Below are 22,094 nucleotides of genomic sequence, written 5' to 3'. Positions count from 1 at the left end.
ATTCAATGTAAGTATGCCAAGTATTTCTAAGAGAAGAATTCAACACATGGTCAAATATAAGATTTCCTTTGAGATTGAGGCCCAAGACAAAGCACTCTCATTGTCTTTTCTGATTAACCTTCATTAGACAAAAAAATGGCTTTCATTTCTGTCACTGGGGTTCATGTTACAGCTGTTCATTCTTTCAAAGTTATGTAATAAATATTATTAAACAATCATGAGAATGATGGCTGCTATTTAAGGTAGAGAATACAAAGGATTTTGCATTCTGTATTCCCAGCCCCTTAAGGAGAAGATAGCACAATTCCCACCTTAGGGAACAGTGCCCCAGGTTTTCTTTGGCGTACCTAGTCTAAACTCTCTTTATCCCAGTAAATATATTGAATACTTATAGTTAGATAATTTGTTCCAGTTTTTCATTCAGTAAGTATTGTCACTGTGTTGATTGACATAAAACATAAGCTATGGATACTTGCGGAGAAGGCAATGGCACCCCACTCTGGTACTCTTGCCTGGAAAGTCCCGTGGACGGAGGAGCCTGGTGGGCTGCAGTCCATGGGGTCACTAAGAGTCGGGCACGACTGGACAACTTCCCTTTCACTTTTCACTTTCCTGCATTGGAGAAGGAAATGGCAACCCACTCCAGGGTTCTTGCCTGGAGAATCCGAGGGACAGAGGAGTCTGGTGGGCAGCTTTCTATGGGGTCGAACAGAGTCGGACACGACTGAAGCGACTTAGCAGCAGCAGCAGCATGGATACTTGGGGGAGGAAAACCAAATCATTTCTTTCTTAGAAGAGAAAACATCAGTCTTGAATGCTTGACTATCCTTGGACACTGAGTAGGGTTTTACACGAGAGATGTGTGTGACGGGAAGAGGTGGGGGAAGTGTTAAACATTTTGAGGAGGTGAAACTTCTGTAGAATGGAGTGCCAGATGTAAAAGCAGAGAAGTATGAGACATTTTAGGGAATACTGAATTGAAAATTTTAGTGTAAAATAAAATAGAAAATTTGTTTAAGCTCTTTGGAGTAGAATGTTTTCAAAGAAAGGCTGAAGAAATTTGGTAATTTTGCAGTCAAAGGTAAATAATTGGAGATAGATGAACAGAGTAGTAACAGGAATGCCAAGAATAGAGGAGGAGAAGATAAAGGACAAAGGAAGAGAAGAGAACTTGAAGATCATCTCCAAATCCCTCATTTTACTGGATACAAGTCCTGAAGAAGTAAAACAAGCTCAAAGGCCCACTTTAAGTGCCTATGTTTCACACACAGCATTATTATGTGTTCATAGACTTTAGATAACTTCCTTGATAGTCTGTTTGGATATTTTTAAATGGCCCAACTATAAATTTAGTGGGAGGAACTTACATTCTGAATGGTCTTCAAATAAAAACATACACTTTAACTTTGCATCTCACTGTGAAGCTGTTTGCCCAACTGAAAGACTGATTCACTGACATTCCTCTAAATTTGCTTCAATCCTTTGGAGCATGTTTTAATAGAAAGAAGCTGCTTTTAGATTTCTGGTGCCAAAGCATTTCAGGGGAAAAAATAATCAAAGATGAGCTTCCACCTCTTTCCAAAATTGCATCACTGCCACTTTATTCTTTCATTTTTATTTCAAATATTTAAACAAAATACAAATATCATCAGCTAATCATTATGAGAAACTTATTGTGAATACAAACAAGGCACTGGATATTAAAGTTGATGAGCAGACCTGCCTTTTTTGGGTGTGGGTGAAAATCCAGTCTTTATAGTAGTTACTATGCACCAAATTAAATGAGATACCTTTCCTTCTAAAATCATACTTTTTTGTAGAAGTTTTATTTGCAGTCTTTTTTTAATGCTAGTATACTAGAACTGCCCTTCAGATGGACCTCTTTGAAAAAAAATGAATGAGAAAATTGAAGAAAAATAAATAAAGCAAGAGTAGACATAATAGAGATGAAACATGGAAAGTTGATTGTTTTCAACAGTTTTTCTAAATTATTTGTGTCTCAATGCAACAGAACACACGAAATTAAAATATTTTTAATTTAAAATATCCTGAAATTAATTTCACTGGAATTAATTTCATATATCTGCATATCATATAATTTCTAAAACATAAAACATTCCATCAGTGAGATTGATGAATTAAATCATCACTTCTTAAAGTACGCGGCACACCACAATTTTCAATCGCCAAATTCCTTGACTCCCTGAAATCTCAATCATAGCTACCTCCTCTGTATTTGGACAGTCTGCCATTTACTTAGAAGAAAACGTTGACTAATTATCTCATTCCAGCCGCCAAAGTATTGAAAGAATAGAGCGGGTCAGTAGCAGTAAGCGGTTAAGGGTGTTAAATAAACTACCCACGGACTCGCACAGCCTAGGAATGCTGGGCGGTGTAACAAGGTTGTTGATGCCACAAGCCTGCGGTGGGCAGCAGGCAGTCGGCCAAACCCACGGCCCCGCTCCTCTGAAGGCTGCCTGCTGAACTGGGGCTGGTTTCCCCGAAGCCTCCCGGGAGCCCGGGTCTTGGCAGGCGTCGTCAGGAGAATTCTTCGCCCTAATTATCCGCGGAGGAAGACGCGCCTCTCCGAACACCGCTAGGCAACACTCACCGCGGCAGCCTCCAGATTACTTCCCTCCGCGGGTGTGGGACTCCGTTTAAGCAACTCACACTTACAGTAGATTCTCACTGGCGAGGCTGCGAGCAGCCGAGGGAGGGGGAGCCGGGAGGAGGAGGAGGAGGAGGAGGGAGGAGGGTGGTAGGCGCAGAGCGGGAGGCCGAGGAGACGCCAGAGCTCCAGACTCAGCAGGAGCGCGCTGTGGCGGTGCAGTTCCGAGCTCGCCAGCCTGGCCGCGCACACACAGCCTCCTCCCGGAGCCGCGGGATCCTCCGGGCTCCGGGCCGCCGCTGCAGCCGGTCCCTCCCTCGTCAGTGCTCAGCCCGCAGCTATTTCCTTTTGCTGGCGTCTTTGAACTCTCTGGATCTTTTCCTCCGCTCGCCTTGCTTGTCTTTCCCCGACCCTGTTTTTTTCCCCCAACTCCTCTTCCTATCTCCTTAGCCACCCTGCTATTTTCTCCTCTTTTTATCGAGAATTTCTTCTTAAGATGACTTGTTTTCCTCACCTTCGTCCATTTCAGCCCTGAAGACTGAAAAGGAGCTTTTATCTCCCCTCTCCTCCCTTCAGTGGCATTTCAAAGACCTCCATCCTTAAAAGTCTATAAAGAGGCACAGAACGGGACGCGGGACCTTCTCGACACCCTCGGGTCCAGTCCCGAACTGCACTGTCCGCCGTCACTAGTATTTCATTTAACCCCAGTGGAGAGGACGGTGTGGGGCTCCGGAAGCAAACTTCAGCCGTACAAAAAGCCCCGCGGTCCCCGCACTGGGGCGAACCGCGGGCCCGAAGGTGAAGGAGCCTACGGGGAACGGGGAGGAACCGCGAGCCTCTCTCGTCCCCTCCGCAAGGCGAGAGCCGTGGACTGAGCGGCGCGGGACAGCGGCGGCGGAGGCGGCGAGGACAAGATGCGGGGCTCGGGGCCCCGGGGTGCGGGACGCCTGCGGCTCCCCAGCACCCCTGCGTCCCTGGCCGGCTGCTCCTCCGCACCTCGCAGGGCGCCCCTCTGGACCTGCCTTCTCCTGTGCGCCGCGCTCCGGACCCTCCTGGCCAGCCCCAGCAACGAAGGTAAAGCCGTGGGGGTGGGGACCGCTGCGACCCGGGGCGGAGGGGCGAGGCGGGGCCTGGCCGCGCGGGTCCTGGCGAGCTGGACGTGGCCGCCGAGACCGAAATCGCACCCCTCTTCCGTAACTAACATGGGTCGTCCGCTCTCGCTAGCCTTTTCCCTTCGGTTCTCGGCCGTCTCCACTCGCATTGTTTGACTTTAGCCGCGGAGCGCTCGGCGCGGAACCTGGCTGTGGACCTAGGCTGACTGGGGGGGCTGGGAAGTTGGAAGCCAGGAGGATAGAAGGCTTCGAGACCCGCGCCGGGAGGCTGGGTGCGGCTGGGTCCCACTTGAAGCGTGTGGGGAAGTGGCATTTCGGGCTTTAAGGAGTGGGAACTGTTTGAAGCGCAGTGACGGGGATCTCGGGAGCGGTGGGGCTTTTAGAAACCGTTATTTGGGGCTGGGGCTGGGGAAAGTGGTGGGGGTGGCTGGGTGCTTTTATTTTGGGGTAAAGTGCCTTCTGGGAGCTGTTATTTAGGGCATCGCCAGCTGCTATTCTAGGGTGGGTGGTAAGAGCTTTTATTTCTCGCCGGAGGGGGGATGGAGAAAGACGGACAGCGCCTCACACTGTGGGGGTGTGCCGCACTTTGGGGGTCGTATGATCACCCAGACGAAATGGAAGTCTGGAAGGTGGGATGCCGCGGGAGGCGGAAGGTTCGGGGGAGGGGAGTGTCGCCGCCTTGCACCCGGAGAGGAGGGCCGACAGGGGAGCGGCACCTGCGCCGCTCTCTTGGCTCCCGGATCTGGGCTCAAGCCTCTCCGCTCGCCGCCCTCGGCCTCCGGGTCAGCTCCGCCACATTCACTGTTCTCCCGCGCCCGGACCGCGCAGCCAGCCAAGGTTGGGGCAGCATCTTAGATCCCATGTGGGTTACGAGAAGATGGGGTCTGGGTGGTCAGCTCCATCACGAAAACATCAAAAACCTTCCCACCTTGGCGGGAAGGTTGGGGTTTCGATTTGGAGCTCCGGATGCCTCGAGTGAAGCACAGAACCTTAAAAATTTTCTTCCACTCGTGGGGCAGGGGACGCGGGACCGGAAAGATGAAGCAGCAGCGGCGGAGTCGTGTGTGTCCTCGTGACTTGCACGGGTTGTGTGTTGGCTGTAGGGGAAGGGGCTGAGCTGGTCTCGGAGCGCTGCCAGCTCCCTAGGAACCGTGAGAAAAACAGGAAGGATCAATACTCCTCTCCCCACCCCATGAGCTTCTGTCTTTACCCTCCAAATTTGTTTTTAAAAATCTGATTTAGGGGTTATATGTAGCTCGATCTATCTCTCCATCTATATATCCGCCTACCTACACATCTGCTTACCTGCCTACAATACCCCATGCTTAACACAAGCAGTCTGCATTTTTAACCTCCCTGGTAAAGTTGGAAAAGTGTTTTCTGAAGTCGTGTCCTTTTTTTAGTATGTTAGAAGTCCGGAGAATTATGACAGGGTTAGGAGTCCTTTTATGAACTGTCTTACTCTATTGAAAGGGGCAACCCGGTTTGGATTTAAAGAGTAATAGTAATATTTTATTCTTTCGTGTGTTCCCGTTATGTTTCTTTCTTCTTTTTTTTTCTCCTAGGTATTATGAGGGAAAGGGCATATGCAGAGGTGTAAAGGAGTAGTAGCTCTTGGTTAAGAGAAAGGGAAGAAATGAAGTCTCAGGGAGGGTGGCGCTAAATGGGAATAAGGGTCCAGACTGAAGAGAGAAGAGGCAAAAGGAAATGGAGGGAAGCAGGGAAGTAGAATAGGTCTCCTGTGGTGTTGTAAGAGGACCTGGAGTCTTGAAGACTGGCTGACATCACGGACTTAATACCCACAGGTTGTGCTGTCCTTAGCCAGCGAGTGGAACAGTAAAACTTGGGCTTCAGTGAGATGGGGATTGCAGGGGTCTAACCAACAGTGAGTGGTACTTTACCAGCCAGTGTTCTGAAGACAGTAGAAATAAAAGCATGTCTGTTGTTTGGGGCACATTTTGTAACTACAGTATATTACATAATAATATGTTATGTAATAAATAAAATGTTACAATTTTACATATATATATGTGTATATGTATGTATTTGTATATTTCATCTGCTTCATCCCTTCTCTGCCCAACAGTTTTCTGTTAGTGTTATGCCAGACTTTTTATTAATATGTTCTTTTTGTTTCTCCATGATGCTGCTATGCTAATCAAAGAACAAGAATATAAGATATTTATAACAGCAATTTATTTATTTAAATATTCAGATTGGAGTTTTCAAGTTTGCTTTGGATTGTTTCTGAAAGAACTTTGAAAGAAAGATTTTATGTATGCACTGACGCCTTTAAAAACTTGTTCTATACGTTGCTTTCTGCGACCTATAGATGCTTTGTGACTTCTCAGACTGTAGTGTACATATCCATTATATATGTGTATGTTATGAATGCTCCCGTTATGTGACGAAAAAAATTTCAAGTCAGGTAGAAATAAATGAAAGTTTGCTTTTATAATTGGTACTCCAGTCATGTTTAAAATTTAAGTTTGGTTGACATAAATAAGCAAAATTGAACAGAAAAAGTCAAATTTATATCTAGAATCTTGGACTGATATGAAATAAATGTTAAAATATACTGGGTAATAGAAATAAGAGGAAAATTTACTCTTTAGCTTGAACTCTAGGATAAGGTAAATATATCTTTAGTTGTCTTACTACACGTGTCAGGCATGAATACATATGGAGGAAACCTTTGAGCTACAGTATAACACACAAGAGTTTTATTGTAGAATAATGCAGAGGCATATAGAAGGCAAAACATTTCTCTAAGATTGATCAGGCAGGACAAATATTAGCAAGTGTATCAACAAGTGAAAAATTGAATAGATTTAGTAAGTAAAGGAAGCCTGTCCACTGTTATAAATATTGGAGGTGGCCCTGAACTTTTTCAGTAACTGCCACTTTTTGCTGTTGGGAGATATATTTGTAAACAAGCATTATTTGACAAGTGCTTTTCGCAGCAGGGATTCTTGGCCAATTACTGCTCAGCAGCTCTGCATTGAAAATGATTCACCCACAGTGAATCAAGCTTAATTCATTGAAGCTACAGTTAGTAATGTCCCAGTAAAGTGCTTCTGACAGTTGTCAGCAGTTTGTATTTGAAAAGTCCAGTTTCTTGTCTCTGAATGTTTTGTGTGTTTGAGGAAGTGGGATGGAGGGACTCTGAGGGAGAAAAAAAAACACCACATGAGGGGAAAAATTGAGGAGGGGTGCTGAACTGTTTGAAAAACAATCATAAAATTGTAGATGCTTTCAATGGAAATAAAGAAAAGGAAGAAAGTTTGTTTTAGGGTTTTTTCTTGGTTTATAATAGGACCAGGCCCATAAAACGATTGGACGACATAATAGATTTGTAAAACTAAATGGCTTTGTTGTGTGGCCTTGTCATCCGGTTGTAATTCACTTCCTTAGATAAAGAGGCAGGACCCCACAGAAAAACCACAGTAAAATTATTCCCTCACCAGGATGCTACTGAAGGAAAAAAGAGAGCCATTACCCCTGTTTGAATCATAGATTGTTGGAACTAGAAAGGCACCATGTAGAGTTTTGGCTTTTTGCTTTATAAACCTTGAATAGGGAGCAGAAGGTTGGGTCTTGAAATTTTAAGCCTTTTTTTGAGGTAGACAGAGATCTTCTTGGGTGTCAGGGTGACATGTAAGAGGATTTCATATCCTCATATAAGGCGGGGAAAGGGTTGAACAATTTCAGCAATTCTAATGGTTGTTTTCCTTTGATTGAAACTATTTTTATTATAATATTGTCATTTGTAAATATTATTAGTTCTTTATCTAAGTCCACATAGGATATAGATGGTATGGGAAGAGGATTCTTTTTTTTTTTTTTTTTTTTATGCTTAGAAACGTGTTAGTTGCCATTATTTATATTATGAACATTCTGCTTTACAAAATGTGATCCTTTGACATTTTCTACATGAAATATCAAAATGAGATGATATAGCTATTTATAGACAAAACAATCCCCAAACATTTGATTAAACATTAGACTTTATTCATTGTTGCTACTGCAGAGAAAATGTCAGTGCTTTAGTTATTTTCACTACACTTTTGTTGATTGACTTGACCACTTGAATCTCCTTTGTTTGGTGTGTGCTTTTTTTAAGTATTTGCTTGAGTGACCAATTTATTTCTCTTTCATTTTTTTTTTTACCTTTGACTATAAAAATAGGATATGATGTACATGATTGTATTAACTAACAATAGTTATTTTTCCTTTTATGAGTCAAATGTTCTTTTTTTAAAAAATGTGTTCTTAATATCTTAAAGAAAAAACGGCTGTAAAAATTGATTAGTCTTTATACTTTATTTTTTCAATTTAAATTAGCAGATTTATTTTATTTTATTAACGAATAACTTGAACTTAAGTTAGCAAAGGTATGTTATCATTCAAAGATGATTATGATATTTTTAATAATCTTAAAATACTTTTACTATAGTTTTCACGAAGCAACAAAATTAACTCAAGTTCCAATATTCAGCCTTGCTTGTAAATCATTAAAAATTGATTGCAGTATTTGTCCTTTTGTTTTCTTTCCAGAAACAGTGATATTAACTATAAAAGCAATATGAGAGCTAAAAATGTAAATTGTTACAATAGAGATTCAGTGATTCTTGCTGTTCTAGTATCTCTGGCGGGTAGGTATTTATCTATAGAGAATAGTTCCTACTGGTATGCTTTACTCGGTAAATGCATATTTAGTTATTTAATCAAAATATATATAATCAGTTGGATAGGTAGTGATTTCTTCAAAGGTGTTATCCTAATCTATTGTATACATAAGCATTCCTAATGGTATTTTTAATTGACATTAAAAAATGTATCATATATTCTACCACAGACTAAATGGTACACTTATGTTTCTATAAATGTGTAAAAAGGTTGCTAAAAAATAATTTTATTTTTTTAAATAAATAGATTTAATAAATAAGTAAATAAATAGATTTAGAAGTTCATATTTTTACAAAAAGTTTAATAAAGTGTAACTTTCAAATAATAAAATAAATTTATTCAGTAAGATATATGTAATATAGGAATGAATAACTGGAGATTCTCTGATCTGTTCATAACATTTTTGAAAGTATTATTATATAGGAATTAGAAAACTGGAAGATTTGATAGTTATTCATTGTGAAAATCTTAACTGAATTGTTGGTTCTATTGAAAATGTTATATCAAAATGTAAATGACCTATTTTTAAGTATTTGTTTTTTAACTTCCAAAATAGCATGAATACTTAGGGGGTCTCCATTTATCATAGCTTTACTGTTCCTGTTTTAGTTTTGGACTCTCTAGACGTTTGTTTGTTCAGAATTAGTGAAATAGATTTTAAAGTGTTTGAACAAGACAGAAATTGACTTTTGAATAAGAAAAATGTTTTAAGAATTTTAAATCCAAATTTTGGACAACAGCTCATTTTTTTATAATACATTTTGGTAACATATACAAGGTGTTGTAATAGAGAACTTTCCACAGAAATAGTACGATCTGATGTCATAAATTGTACTGGAAATAGCTATTTATAAATCAAACTACAAACAGTGGTACAGGTATTCCTGAATATTAAAATTCAGTTGGAATTTACATTTTTCTTTTGACACTGGAGTTTCATGTGTATAGGTTTTGTTCATTTCCCTCATTCTAATCACATAAAATAAGAAAAGGTTTTAATTTAAAATTTATATTAAAACAGCAATAGAAAACACTTAATTGAATGATTTAAAACATAATTCTAGTCAATGAATCTCATGAGAAATAGAGATTTTAAAATTCCCTTTTAACTTACTTCATTATCATCTTAAAAATTTCTTAGCCTGTATAATGTAATTGTAAAGCAAAAAGTAAATAAAAAGAAATACTGCAAGGTACATAAGTACTGTCTGGTGAAACGGGATTTATGATCTTTCATTTTTTTCTAAAAGTTCAAGTTTGTCGTCTAGTATCTCTAATGAGAATTCCATGTGTTGCAAAGCTATAAAATAAAACTAATTTAGTGAGTGCACTACTTGGAGTTTTTGAAAACTCTGGCTTAGCATGATGACTTTTATTACCAGCTGCCATTTTTTGTTGGTAAAATTTTAATGATTTTTTTTAATCTTTAGCAATTTAAAGAAAACATAGAGAGACCTTTCTGTCATTTAAAACATGCTCAAAAATCCTTTTTAAAAATATGTGCGACTTGTGTTTTTAAGATCTCAATGACAAGCTTTATTCTAGGTTTTGTTTTTTTTTTTTACTGTAGATTCCACAACCTTAGTCTCTGATCAGTTTGTATGGTACTTTATTAATATCATCTAAACTATTTCTTAAACTCTTAGAATATACAAAATTTCATTGATCAGAAGTTGACCCTCGGTCATGCATTCCAGTGATTCAATGTCCTTGGCTTTATTGCTGTGCATTTATTAAGCAGAGTGCAGGAACTTGGTCTGATAATTGTGGTTTGTGCACATGGATTACCTATGGGGTATGTGGTAAGATTGTGGTGAAGCTTTTCAAAAGAAAGGTAGGGAGGGATGTCAAGATGGTATCACTATGAGCTTGATATTAATAAAAGTACTTGGGCTTTATTTTTTATAACACTAAAAAAGACCATAGTTGCATGCACACACACACACAGACACACAAATATACATTCTATTTTGACATTTGTTTTACTGACTCTGAAGATATAAACCCCAGCCTCATGGAAAAAAGAAATAACTTTGGTTCATTTTATTTCATTCATTTATTTCTCTTTTATTTCTCTGTAAGTTCCACAGTTTTGTTGAGTCATTTCAAATACTTGTGGCATTAAATACCCCACAGATGAAATAATTGGGATTAAAGTGTCTGTGATGATTCTAATTCTGTTACAGTTGCTGGACAGTTGCCCAGGCTGTCTTCTTCATCCATCACACACATCTTTGGTTCTAACTGGGCTCCTAACTTTGTTAAGTAAATGATCTTGTTTTTTTTAAAAAAAAAAAAAAAGAAAAATCAAAGAGCCAAAACTGGAGGGTTGAAATGTTTTGCATATGCTTTGTGAGAAAATGTTCTTACTTGGAAACATGTTTCCGGCTAAGTATTGGAAGATTTAGAGAAAATACAGTCTGTTCTTTTACTCAGAGATGGGTAGTGTCTTTTATCTTCTATGATAATTTCACACTCTTATTTTCATCTGTCACATCTCCTTTTTCCCTTTCCCACTCTCTTTCTCTTTATCTCATTTTCCTCCTTTCTTTTTTTCTCTCTCCCTCTTTCCTTCCCTCCTCCCCTGTCAGATACTCCATTTATGCAAAGTCAGAGCAAAATAAGGGAGTATTAGCTCATCCATGCCTGTGAGTTCTAATACCTACAAGGAAGTAGGGGTGATCAGACAATATAGTCTTCTGTTAAATAAATCATGGGACACAGTCGTTAATATTAAAGAGTAGATTGTAGCAAACCAAGCTGTGTATTTTTTACAGGATTCTTAAGTCAGAAGTACAGGAGTTTAGGTTATCGGTCAGTTTTGTGCTACTGCTACAGTCTATGGGGTTGCAAAGAGTTGGACATGACTAAGCAACTAAAACACACACACACACATACACATACACACAGCTCACTAATTTATTTTGCACTGACTGCCTCTTCCTATTCCAAGATGCTTGTTAATGTCTTTTCTGTGGAAAGACAAACTCAGCAGGTAAGACCGGGCTGGCACCAGTTCAGCACAGCAGTCCACAGCAGGCCCTCTCTATGAGCCAAGTTGTAGCTTTTACCCAGAGCCTTGGCCTGTGTGCTGACTGGACAGGTGCGGCCACTGCCCCATGTTTTGGAAGATGACAGAGGTCTTGCTTCTCTCTCTCAGTGTAGTGATGCTGCCATGAAGTCTCCTAAAGGAGGAACAACCAGCCTTCTGAGAAAAGAGGAAAATACTTGGGAACTGCTGTGTCTGAAGGATTTTAAACATCATATTTGATTTTTCTGGAAGTAGGGGTGGAAGTAGAAACAAAAGAACCATTTAATATTGCACGTTTTCAGTCACCTTTTTTTTTTTAATTCATTTTATTCAAGCCTGAAAAAATGAAGCAGAGAAAGGATTAAATGGCATGGAATTACAGAAAAATAAAGGAAAAGATAAAACAAAACCAAACTTCTGGCTTTGAAATCCAAAAAGAAACTAGTTTTGTTTTGAGATTGTGTTTTTTTGTATTTTGTTTGTTGCTTTGGTTTTTTTTTTTTTGTCCCCCCTCATCTCCATCATTTACCATCTGAATTCGGTGGACACTTATTTTGTTATTATTATCAATTTGTTTTAGTCTCAGTTCATTTATCTGCAGTATGATACTGCTTCACATAATTGTTGTGAGAGTTGACAGTGATAATTTTCTAATTGGTGAGCAGTACATATGTGCAAGTTGTGGGAATGTGGCTGGTTAGAATGCTGCAGAGTCCATATATGTTAATGCTTTTCTTGCCAGGTAAGCGGTAGAATATAGGGAACATCTGGAGCAGCAGTTTAGTGGATTTAAGTTTACTATATGAGGAATCATCCTTAAGGAAAGGAGTACAAAAAATGTTAGTTCTGCAAGTGTAGCAGAAATATGGACTTAATGAATACTTTGCTGGTCTCTCAGTGACATGGAAGTGACCCATGTCATTGAGGGCCCTGTAACTTAATTTTAATGAACTTTTCAGTAACTACTTCTCACCAGGTAGTACAAAATGGGAACATGTGAAGACCATGAAACAAGCCCTACTATGTATGAGTGAGTGTTCTTGAATCATCCATGTCAGATTCCACATACTAAAAATTAAATGTTAACCCTTAATTTTCACTTGTGAAAATAATGTGCAGAGTATGTATGTTGCTTAGTAAAATTCCTAGAGTAAAACAGGTATACAACAAATGTTAGTCCCTTTGGTTTCCCCACTCCTAAATGTGAGCTATTTAAGACAAGTTTTCAGGATCTCAGATTAGTGTCTTCCTTGCATTGGAATGGAATCTGGGACAGGAAAACAATCTAGTAAAAGGAACAGCATATGCACATTTTCCATAGAGCTAAAAATCAGTCACATGCTGTTGTCCTAATTTTCAGCTGGTTTGCTAATTACTTAATATTGAATACTGGGGTTTGGTTAGGAAGTAAAGCAAAAATCATCAGTTCAAAGATCATGGTTGTAAATGTTGTCTTTTACCTGATTATTCTTCAAGGAGAGGTCAGTTTTTTTTTTTTTTTTTTAACATTTCTTCTTTTTAAAATTTTAAACTTATTTATTTTTAATTGAAGGATAAATGCTCTACAGAATTCTGTTAGTTTCTGCCAAACATCAACATGTTTCTCACTAGCCACAGACGTATCAAGAGATATCTTCAAATGTTTAGATATTTACTACTAGCATAAAAACTTAATAGTATTTAATATAATATATAATGTATATTTTAAGTGACCTTTACGATGCTATGAAAGTGGGTAATTGAGAGAATTAAATACTTAAAAGTTTCCTGAAACATGTCTGACACTATAGTTTGCCACCTCTATTTTGGTTTGAAATATATAATTTTCTGATCTGTTTGATTATACTCAGAGTTTAAAATACTACTTGAAAACACTACCTTTCACATTTTCATAAAGGTTTTACTACAATTTTGTGAAGACTTATCTTTTTTATATAGGTAACATAAGCAGATTTAAGAAAGTTTAGGATGCATTTTGGAAAGTTTAGGATGTATTTTGATCTCCTTGTGAAATGTATATGTGTATCTGCATGCATGAGTATACCCACCTATATAAAATAATTATAGTTAATGTTATTGATATACCACATACCATTGTTTTTTTTTTTTTTTAGCTGTTCTCCCACTGTGCCTCTCGTTTTTTTTTTTTTTTTTATTTTATTTAACTTTACAATATTGTATTGGTTTTGCCATATATCAAAATGAATCTGCCACAGGTATACATGTGTTCCCCATCCTGAACCCTCCTCCCTCCTCCCTCCTCCCTCCCCATACCATCCGTTTGGGTCGTCCCAGTGCACCAGCCCCAAGCATCCAGTATTGTCCATCGAACCTGGACTGGTGACTCGTTTCATATCTGATATTACACATATTTCAATGCCATTCTCCCAAATCATCCCACCCTCTCCCTCTCCCACAGAATCCAAAAGACTGTTCTATAGCCTCAGATCAGATCAGATCAGATCAGTCGCTCAGTCGTGTCCGACTCTTTGCAACCCCATGAATCACAGCATGCCAGGCCTCCCTGTCCATCACCAACTCCCGGAGTTCATTCAAACTCACGTCCATCGAGTCAGTGATGCCATCCAGCCATCTCATCCTCTGCGCCCTTCTCCTCCTGCGCCCAATCCCTCCCAGCATCAGAGTCTTTTCCAATGAGTCAACTCTTCGCATGAGGTGGCCAAAGTAGTGGAGTTTCAACTTTAGCATCATTCCTTCCAAAGAAATGCCAGGGCTGATCTCCTTCAGAATGGACTGGTTGGATCTCCTTGCAGTCCAAGGGACTCTCAAGAGTCTTCTCCAACACCACAGTTCAAAAGCATCAATTCTTTGGTGCTCAGCCTTCTTCACAGTCCAACTCTCGGAAATATGTATTATATTATTATTATTATTCCTATTGTACACATGAGGAACCTGAAACAGGGAACAGTTAAATAACTTGCCCAAGGTTACAAATCCAAAAGTGGTAGAAAGAGATGCAGTAGAAAGAAAAGAGACATGAGTTTGATCCCTGGGTGGGGAAGATCCCTTGGAGGAAGGCATGGCAACCCACTCCAGAATTCTTGCCTGGAGAATCCCATGGACAGAGGAGCCTGGTGTCACAGAGTTGCACACAACTGAAGTGACTTAGCATGGTAGAAATCTGCATTCAAACCCAGATAATCCAACTCCAGTTCTGCTCTTGTCAACTCCTCTTAAGAAGGGGAGACTGTTGACAATACCCAGTGACTCTTGCCCTCACCATCCAAATAATGGCCCATATCACAGACAGTGGGAAGTAGAGTAAAGGTTCATACAAAAATTCAAGTGGAGTCCTGAGGCTGTTTGTTCACATGTTCAATCATCCTTCTCATTCCACCCCCTGCCCCCCATACCGCTGCCCCACTAAATACTTAATCTTGTCTTCAGACTCTTAAGCACTGATTGATTCCCATGTTGACGTCTCCCCTCCATTGCCCACTAGCACAAGGTAAAGATCCCTTCCTCCACATTACCTGTTTTTTATTTTAGGCCGCATATTTTTTAGATTTTAAATTGTTTTCTCTTGCTTTCTTGTGTAAGCAGCCCAATTCTCAATCCCCGGCCCAGGCTACACTATAGACCTAACTCTGTATACCTGTAATCCCATTCAGAAACTCTCCCGACAACTTTTTTCCCTCCTTATATACATAGCAATATTAAATATTTTATAATTAGTTTTATATAGTTTATGTTATTAAAATGCTTTATAGTTTACAAAATGTGCTAACCTACCTCATTCCATGAGAATCTCATAAAAAATCCTGTAGGATAGATTAGATAAATCATTCCTATAAACAAAGAAACTGAAACAAGATAATTTGATCTAGTAAAAAATTAGAACCAATTTCAAAGCCAAAGTCTCATAACTGCAGAATTCAGCATTCCACTTTAAAAGGGAGTGGGGCAGGCTGGTTTAAGAGCACAAACTCTGGCATCTGGCTGAACCACTTAGAGCTGTGTGACCTTGAAAACCTAGAAAGCTGGAAAATCTCCTTGTGTCTACGTATTCTTTTCTGTATAATGGGAATACAAAGAGAGTTGTAAAGATTAGGTTCATGTCAACAAAGTGTTGTATAAAAGTTCTGGTACACATCAAGCATTATATAAGCGTTAAATATTCCATGTGTTATTTAAAAAGCAGTGTGGGTTGGCATTCTGACATTTAGCAGGGTCTAATTTTCTATGTTAGTTAGTACTGTCTAATATTTATTGTAAATGGAAATACCACAAGAGAAGCACTTGATTTCAGTTCAGTTACTCTAGCAGCCCTTATTTACTCCTTGGGTAAAGCCTTCAGCATCTCTTCAGTGTCCTCAGGATAAAATCTAAAGTCCTTGAGCCTGAATTCACAGCTCTCAGTAACTTGTTCCTGGCCCACCTCTCCTGGCACTTCCCTGCAAGTCCTTGCACTCCAGGCTCCTGTGGGGGAGCCAGGCTCTCAGTGCAGTTGGGTGCCCAGTGGGAAACATTTTCTTCTCCAACCTAGGTAATCTTGGTCTTTATGCCTAATTGTAAATTATAAAGCATTCTTTATAATGATCCCTGGGTCAGGAAGATCACTTGGAGAAGGAAATGGCAACCTACTCGAGTATTCTTGCCTGGGAAAACCCATGGACAGAGAAGCCTGGGGGTCTACAGTCCAAGGGGTCTCAAACAGTAGGACAGGACTGACCAAGTAACACTTCACACTTTCACACAGGAAATAACTAGGATATTTCCAGTGGTCACTATCTCTTTATGTTGTAACCAAGGACTGTTTTTCACCCTCTTTCTTATGACAAATTCTCAGAATTACTATGACTTGAGCCACAATCAACCAACATAAAAACAACTTTTTCTGCTTTAAGAATGACTTACCTTATCTCTAGAAAAATGGTTAATGTAAAACATCTGTTTCTTAATGATTTAAATTTCTGGGGAGGGGGTGAAATTTACTTTCATTTCTTTTAGAGTTCTTGGATAATTTAAACTGTCACTTTATGAAGCACTTTAGATTTTCAACTTGGTAGGAATTCTTAAGATTGCAGGGAAAGGAGTAGTAAAATGCATACCATCAACTATGTGAACTGAATAACTTGAAAAATAGATTTATAAAGAATAAGTTTTAAAATATAATGATGAATAGCTTTTTAAGTATAGCTTAGTTAATGTCTAGTTAGTGTGTTTAATTCTAACCAGGGTCTATTTAGGATATTTAATTATCTATCGCCCTTGAACATATTTTTTATTTACTCTAAAAATGCTAATAAATATATCAGAAGTGTCAATGGGTTAATATTGTATTCTACTGAGCTATAAATTATTTGAACTGAATTTTTCTTCTAGATGGTAGGGATAATAATGATAACTGCTCTGAAAACTATTACCACATAATCTCCTTTAATTCTCACAACAACCCCATGAGTTGGAAATTATTATTTCAGTTTACTTCGAGATTGGGTTGGGAAGAAGAAATTAAGTAAATTGCCTTGGGTCCTACAACAAATAAATTGATAGGAAATAAATCAAGTGTGTTTTATGTGGAAGCTCTTAGTTGCACCCACAATCTAGAGATTATATTTAGTTCAGTTCAGTTCAGTCACTATTCAGTTCAGTTCAGTGGTATCTGACTCTTGTGACCCCATGGACTGCAGCACGCCAGTCCTCCCTATCCATCACCAACTCCCGGAGTTTACTCTAACTCATGTCCATTATCAGTGATGCCATCCAAATTTCATCCTCTGTTGGCCCCTTTTCCTCCTGCCTTCAACCTTTACCAGCATCAGGGACTTTTCCAATGAGTCAGCTCTTCACATCAGGTGGCCAAAGTATTGGAGTTTCAGCTTCAGCATCAGTCCTTCCAATGAGTATTCAGGATCGATTTCCTTTAGGATAGACTGTTTGGATATCCAGCAGTCCAAGGGACTCTCAAGAGTCTTCTCCAACATCACAGTTCAAAAGCATCAATTCTTTGGTGCTCAGCTTTCTTTACAGTCCAACTCTCACATCCATACGTGACTACTGGAAAAACCATAGCCTTGACTAGATGGACCTTTGTTGGCAAAGTAATGTCTCTGCTTTTGAATATGCTGTCTAGGTTGGTCATAACTTTTCTTCCAAGGAGGAGGCATCTTTAAATTTCATGGCTGCTGTCACCATCTACAGTTATTTTGGAGTCCCCCCAAATAAAGTCTGTCACTGTTCCCCATCTATTTGCCATGAAGTGATGGTACCATATGCCATGATCTTAGTTTTCTGATGGAGAAGGAAACGTCAACTCACTCCAATGTTCTTGCCTGGAGAATCCCAGGGACGGGGAGCCTGGTGGGCTGCAGTCTATGGTGTAGCACAGAGTTGGACAGAACTGAAGCGACTTAGTAGTAGTAGTAGTAGTTTTCTGAATGTTGAGCTTTAAGCCAACTTTTTCACTCTCTTTCACTTTCATCAAGTGGCTCTTTAGTTCTTTTTTATCTGCCATAAGGGTAGTGTCATCTGCATATCTGAGGTTATTAATATTTCTCCTGGCGATCTTGATTCCAGCTTGTGCTTTATCCACACCAGTGTTTCTCATGATTACTGTGCCTATAAGTTAAATAAGCAGGGTGACAAAAAGCCTTGATATACTCCTTTTCCAATTTGGATCCAGTCTGTTGTTAAATGTCCAGTTCTAACTGTTGCTTCCGGACCTGCATATAGGTTTCTCAAGAGGCAGGTCAGGTGGTCTGGTATTCCCATCTCTTTCAGAATTTTCCATAGTTCGTTGTAGTCTATGCAGTCAAAGGCTTTGGCATAGTCAATAAAGCAGAAGTAGATGTCCTTCTGGAACTCTCTTGCTTTTTCGATGAGCCAATGGATGTTGGAAATTTGATCTCTGGTTCCTATGCCTTTTCTATATCCAGCTTGAACATCTGGAATTTCAAGGTACACATACTGTTGAAGCCTGGCTTGGAGAATTTTGAGCATTACTTTACTAGCGTGTGAGATGAGTGCAATTGTGCAGTAGTTTGAGCATTCTTTGGCATTGAATTTCTGTAGGATTGCAAAGAAAACTGACCTTTTCCAGTCCTACGACCACTGCTGAATTTTCCAAATTTGCTGGCTTGTTGAGTACAGTGCTTACACAGCATCATCTTTTAGGATTTGAAATAGCTCAGCTGGAATTCCATCACCTCCACTATCTTTGTTCCTAGTGATAGTTCCTACAGCCCACTTGAATTGGCATTCCATGCTATCTGGCTCTAGATTTGTGATCACACCATTGTGTTTATTTAGGTTGTTAAGATCTTTTTTGTATAGTTCTGTGTATTCTTGCCACTTCTTCCTAATATCTTCTACTTCTATTCAGTTCAGTCTCTCAGTCGTGTCCGACTCTTTGCGACCGCATGAATTGCAGCACGCCAGGCCTCCTGGTCCATCACCAACTCCTGGAGTTCACCCAGACTCACTTCCATCGAGTCAGTGATGCCATCCAGCCATCTCATCCTCTGTCATCCCCTTTTCCTCCGGCCCCCAATCCCTCCCAGCATCAGACTCTTTTCCAATGCGTCAACTGTTCGCATGAGGTGGCCAAAGTCCTGGAGTTTCAGCTTTAGCATCATTCCTTCCAAAGAACACCCAGGGCTGATCTCCTTTAGAATGGCCTGGTTGGATCTCCGTGGAGTCCATGGGACTTTCAAGAGTCTTCTCCAACACCACAGTTCAAAAGCATCAGTTCTTCGGGGCTCAGCTCACAGTCCAACTCTCACATTCATACATGACCACTGGAAAAACCATAGCCTTGACTAGATGGACCTTTGTTGGCAAAGTAATGTGACTCCTTTTCAATATGCTATCTAGGTTGGTCATAACTTTTCTTCCAAGGAGTAAGCGTCTTTTAATTTCATGGCTGCAGTCACCATCTGAAGTGATTTTGGAGGCCCCCAAAATAAAGTCTGCCACTGTTTCCACTGTTTCCCCATCTGTTTCCCATGAAGTGACGGGACCAGATGCCATGATCTTAGCTTTCTGAATGTTGAGCTTCAAGCCAACTTTTTCACTCACCTCTTTCACTTTCATCAAGAGGCTTTTTAGTTCCTCTTCACTTTCTGCCATAAGGGTGGTGTCATCTGCATATCTGCGGTTATTGATATTTCTCTCGGCAATCTTGATTCCAGCTTGTGCTTTGTCCAGCCCAGCATTTCTCATGATGTGCTCTGCATATAAGTTAAATAAGCAGGGTGACAAAAAAGCCTTGACATACTCCTTTTCCTATTTGGAACCAGTCTGTTGTACCATGTCCAGTTCTAACTGTTGCTTCCTGACCTGCATATAGGTTTCTCAAGAGGCAGGTCAGGTGGTCTGGTATTCCCATCTCTTGCAGAATTTTTCACAGTTTATTGTGATCCACACAGTCAAAGGCTTTGGCATAGTCACTAAAGCAGAAATAGATGTTTTTCTGGAACTCTCTTGCTTTTTCCATGATTCAGCAGATGTTGACAATTTGATCTCTGGTTCCTCTGCCTTTTCTATAACCAGCTTGAACATCTGGAAGTTCACAGTTCACGTATTGCTGAAGCCTGGCTTGGAGAATTTTGAGCATTACTTTACTAGCGTGTGAGATGAGTGCCATTGTGCAGTATTTTGAGCATTCTTTGGCATTGCCTTTCTTTGGGATTGAAATGAAAACTGACCTTTTCCAGTCCTGTGGCCACTGCTGAGTTTTCCAAATTTGCTGGCATATTGAGTGCAGCACTTTCACAGCATCAACTTTCAGGATTTGAAATAGCTCAACTGGAATTCCATCACCTCCACTAGCTTTGTTCCTAGAGATGCTTCCTAAGGCCCACTTGACCTCACATTCCAGGATGTCTGGCTCTAGTTGAGTCATCATACCATCATGATTATCTGGGTCATGAAGATCTTTTTTGTACAGTTCTTCTGTGTATTCTTGCCACCTCTTCTTAATATCTTCTGCTTTTGTTAGGTCCATACCATTTCTATCCTTTATCGAGCCCATCTTTGCATGAAATGTTCCCTTGGTATCTCTAATTTTCTTGAAGAGATCTCTAGTCCTTCCCATTCTTTTGTTTTCCTCTATTTCTTTGCATTAATCGCTGAGGAAGGCTTTCTTATCTCTTCTTGCTATTCTTTGGAACTCTGCATTCAGATGTTTATATCTTTCCTTTTCTCCTTTGCTTTTTGCTTCTCTTCTTTTCACAGCTATTTATAAGGCCTCCCCAGACAGCCATTTTGCTTTTTTGCATTTCTTTTCCATGGGGATGGTCTTGATCCCTGTCTCCTGTACAATGTCATGAACCTCATTCCATAGTTCATCAGGCGCTCTATCTATCAGATCTAGTCCCTTAAATCTATTTCTCACTTCCACTGTATAATCATAAGGGATTTGATTCGGTCATACCTGAATGGTCTAGTGGTTTTCCCTACTTTCTTTAATTTAAGTCTAAATTTGCCAATATGGAGCTCATGATCTGAGCCACAGTCAGCTCCAAGTCTTGTTTTTGCTGACTGTATAGAGTTTCTCCGTCTTTGGCTGCAAAGAATATAATCTCTCTGATTTCAGTGTTGACCTTCTGGTGATGTCTATGTGTAGAGTCTTCTCTTATGTTGTTGGAAAAGGGTGTTTGCTATGACCAGTGCGTTCTCTTTGCAAAACTCTATTAGCCTTTGCCCTGCTTTATTCTGTATTCCAAGGCCAAATTTGCCTGTTACTCCAGGTGTTTTTTGACTTCCTACTTTTGCATTCCGGTCCCCTATAATGAAAAGGACATCGTTTTTGGGTGTTAGTTCTTAAAGTTCTTGTAGGTGTTCATAGAAACGTTCAACTTCAGCTTCTTCAGCATTACTGGTTGGGGCATAGACTTGGATTACTGTGATATTGAATGGTTTGCCTTGGAAATGAACAGAGATCATTCTGTCATTTTTGAGATTGCATCCAAGTAGTACATTTCAGACTCTTTTGTTGACCATGATGGCTACTCCATATCTTCTAAGGGATTCCTGGTCATACATTCCTGGTCATATATCCTGGTAGATATAATAGTTATCTGAGTTAAATTCACCCTTTCCAGTCCATTTTAGTTCGCTGGTTCCTAGAATGTCGATGTTCACTCTTGCCATCTCCCATTTGACCACTTCCAATTTGCCTTGATTCATGGACCTAACATTCCAGCTTCTTATGCAATATTGCTCTTTACAGCATCAGACCTTGCTTCTATCACCAGTCACATCCATAACTGGGTAATGTTTTTGCTTTGGCTCTGTTAGGTCCATACTATTTCCGTTCTTTATTGTGCCCATCTTTGCATGAAATGTTCTCTTGGTATCTCTTATTTTCTTGAAGAGATATCTAGACTTTCCCATTCTATTGTTTTCCTCTATTTCTTTCATTGATTGTTGAGGAAGTCTTTCTTATCTCTCCTTGGCTATTCTTTGGAACTCTGCATTCACATGGGTATATCTTTCCTTTTCTCCTTTGCCTTTTGTTTCTCTTCTATTCACAGCTATTTGTAAGGCCTCCTCAGACAACCATTTTGCCCTTTTACATTACTTTTCCTTTGTGATGGTCTTGATCCCTGCCTCCTGTACAATGTCATGAACCTCTGTCCATAGTTCTTCAGGCACTCTGTCTATCAGATCCAGTCCTTTGAATCTATTT

At 39.8% G+C, this 22,094-nt stretch overlaps 1 protein-coding gene across 12 annotated transcripts in view; it reads left to right on the top strand.

Annotated features, from left to right (window-relative positions):
* Positions 1-2,281: 2,281 nt before the first annotated feature.
* EPHA5 (EPH receptor A5) overlaps positions 2,282-22,094 on the top strand; it is a 408,061-nt gene continuing 388,248 nt past the window's right edge. For 3 of the 12 annotated variants that reach the window (XR_011464517.1, XR_011464516.1, XM_070372472.1), the window contains exon 1: positions 2,343-3,682. Coding sequence is in view for 10 of the 12 variants with exons in the window: in XM_070372472.1 (XP_070228573.1) it covers positions 3,523-3,682 (160 nt within the window). In the remaining 2 variants the exon portion in view is untranslated. Of the gene's footprint in view, positions 3,683-22,094 lie in introns of all 12 variants that reach the window. The other 9 variants (XM_070372469.1, XM_070372468.1, XM_070372467.1 and 6 more) reach the window with 8 other exon arrangements.

This window comes from Bos mutus, chromosome 6 (assembly GCF_027580195.1).
Source record: "Bos mutus isolate GX-2022 chromosome 6, NWIPB_WYAK_1.1, whole genome shotgun sequence".
Taxonomy (NCBI): Eukaryota; Metazoa; Chordata; class Mammalia; order Artiodactyla; family Bovidae; genus Bos; species Bos mutus.
This window is presented reverse-complemented; position numbering and strand designations above follow the sequence as displayed.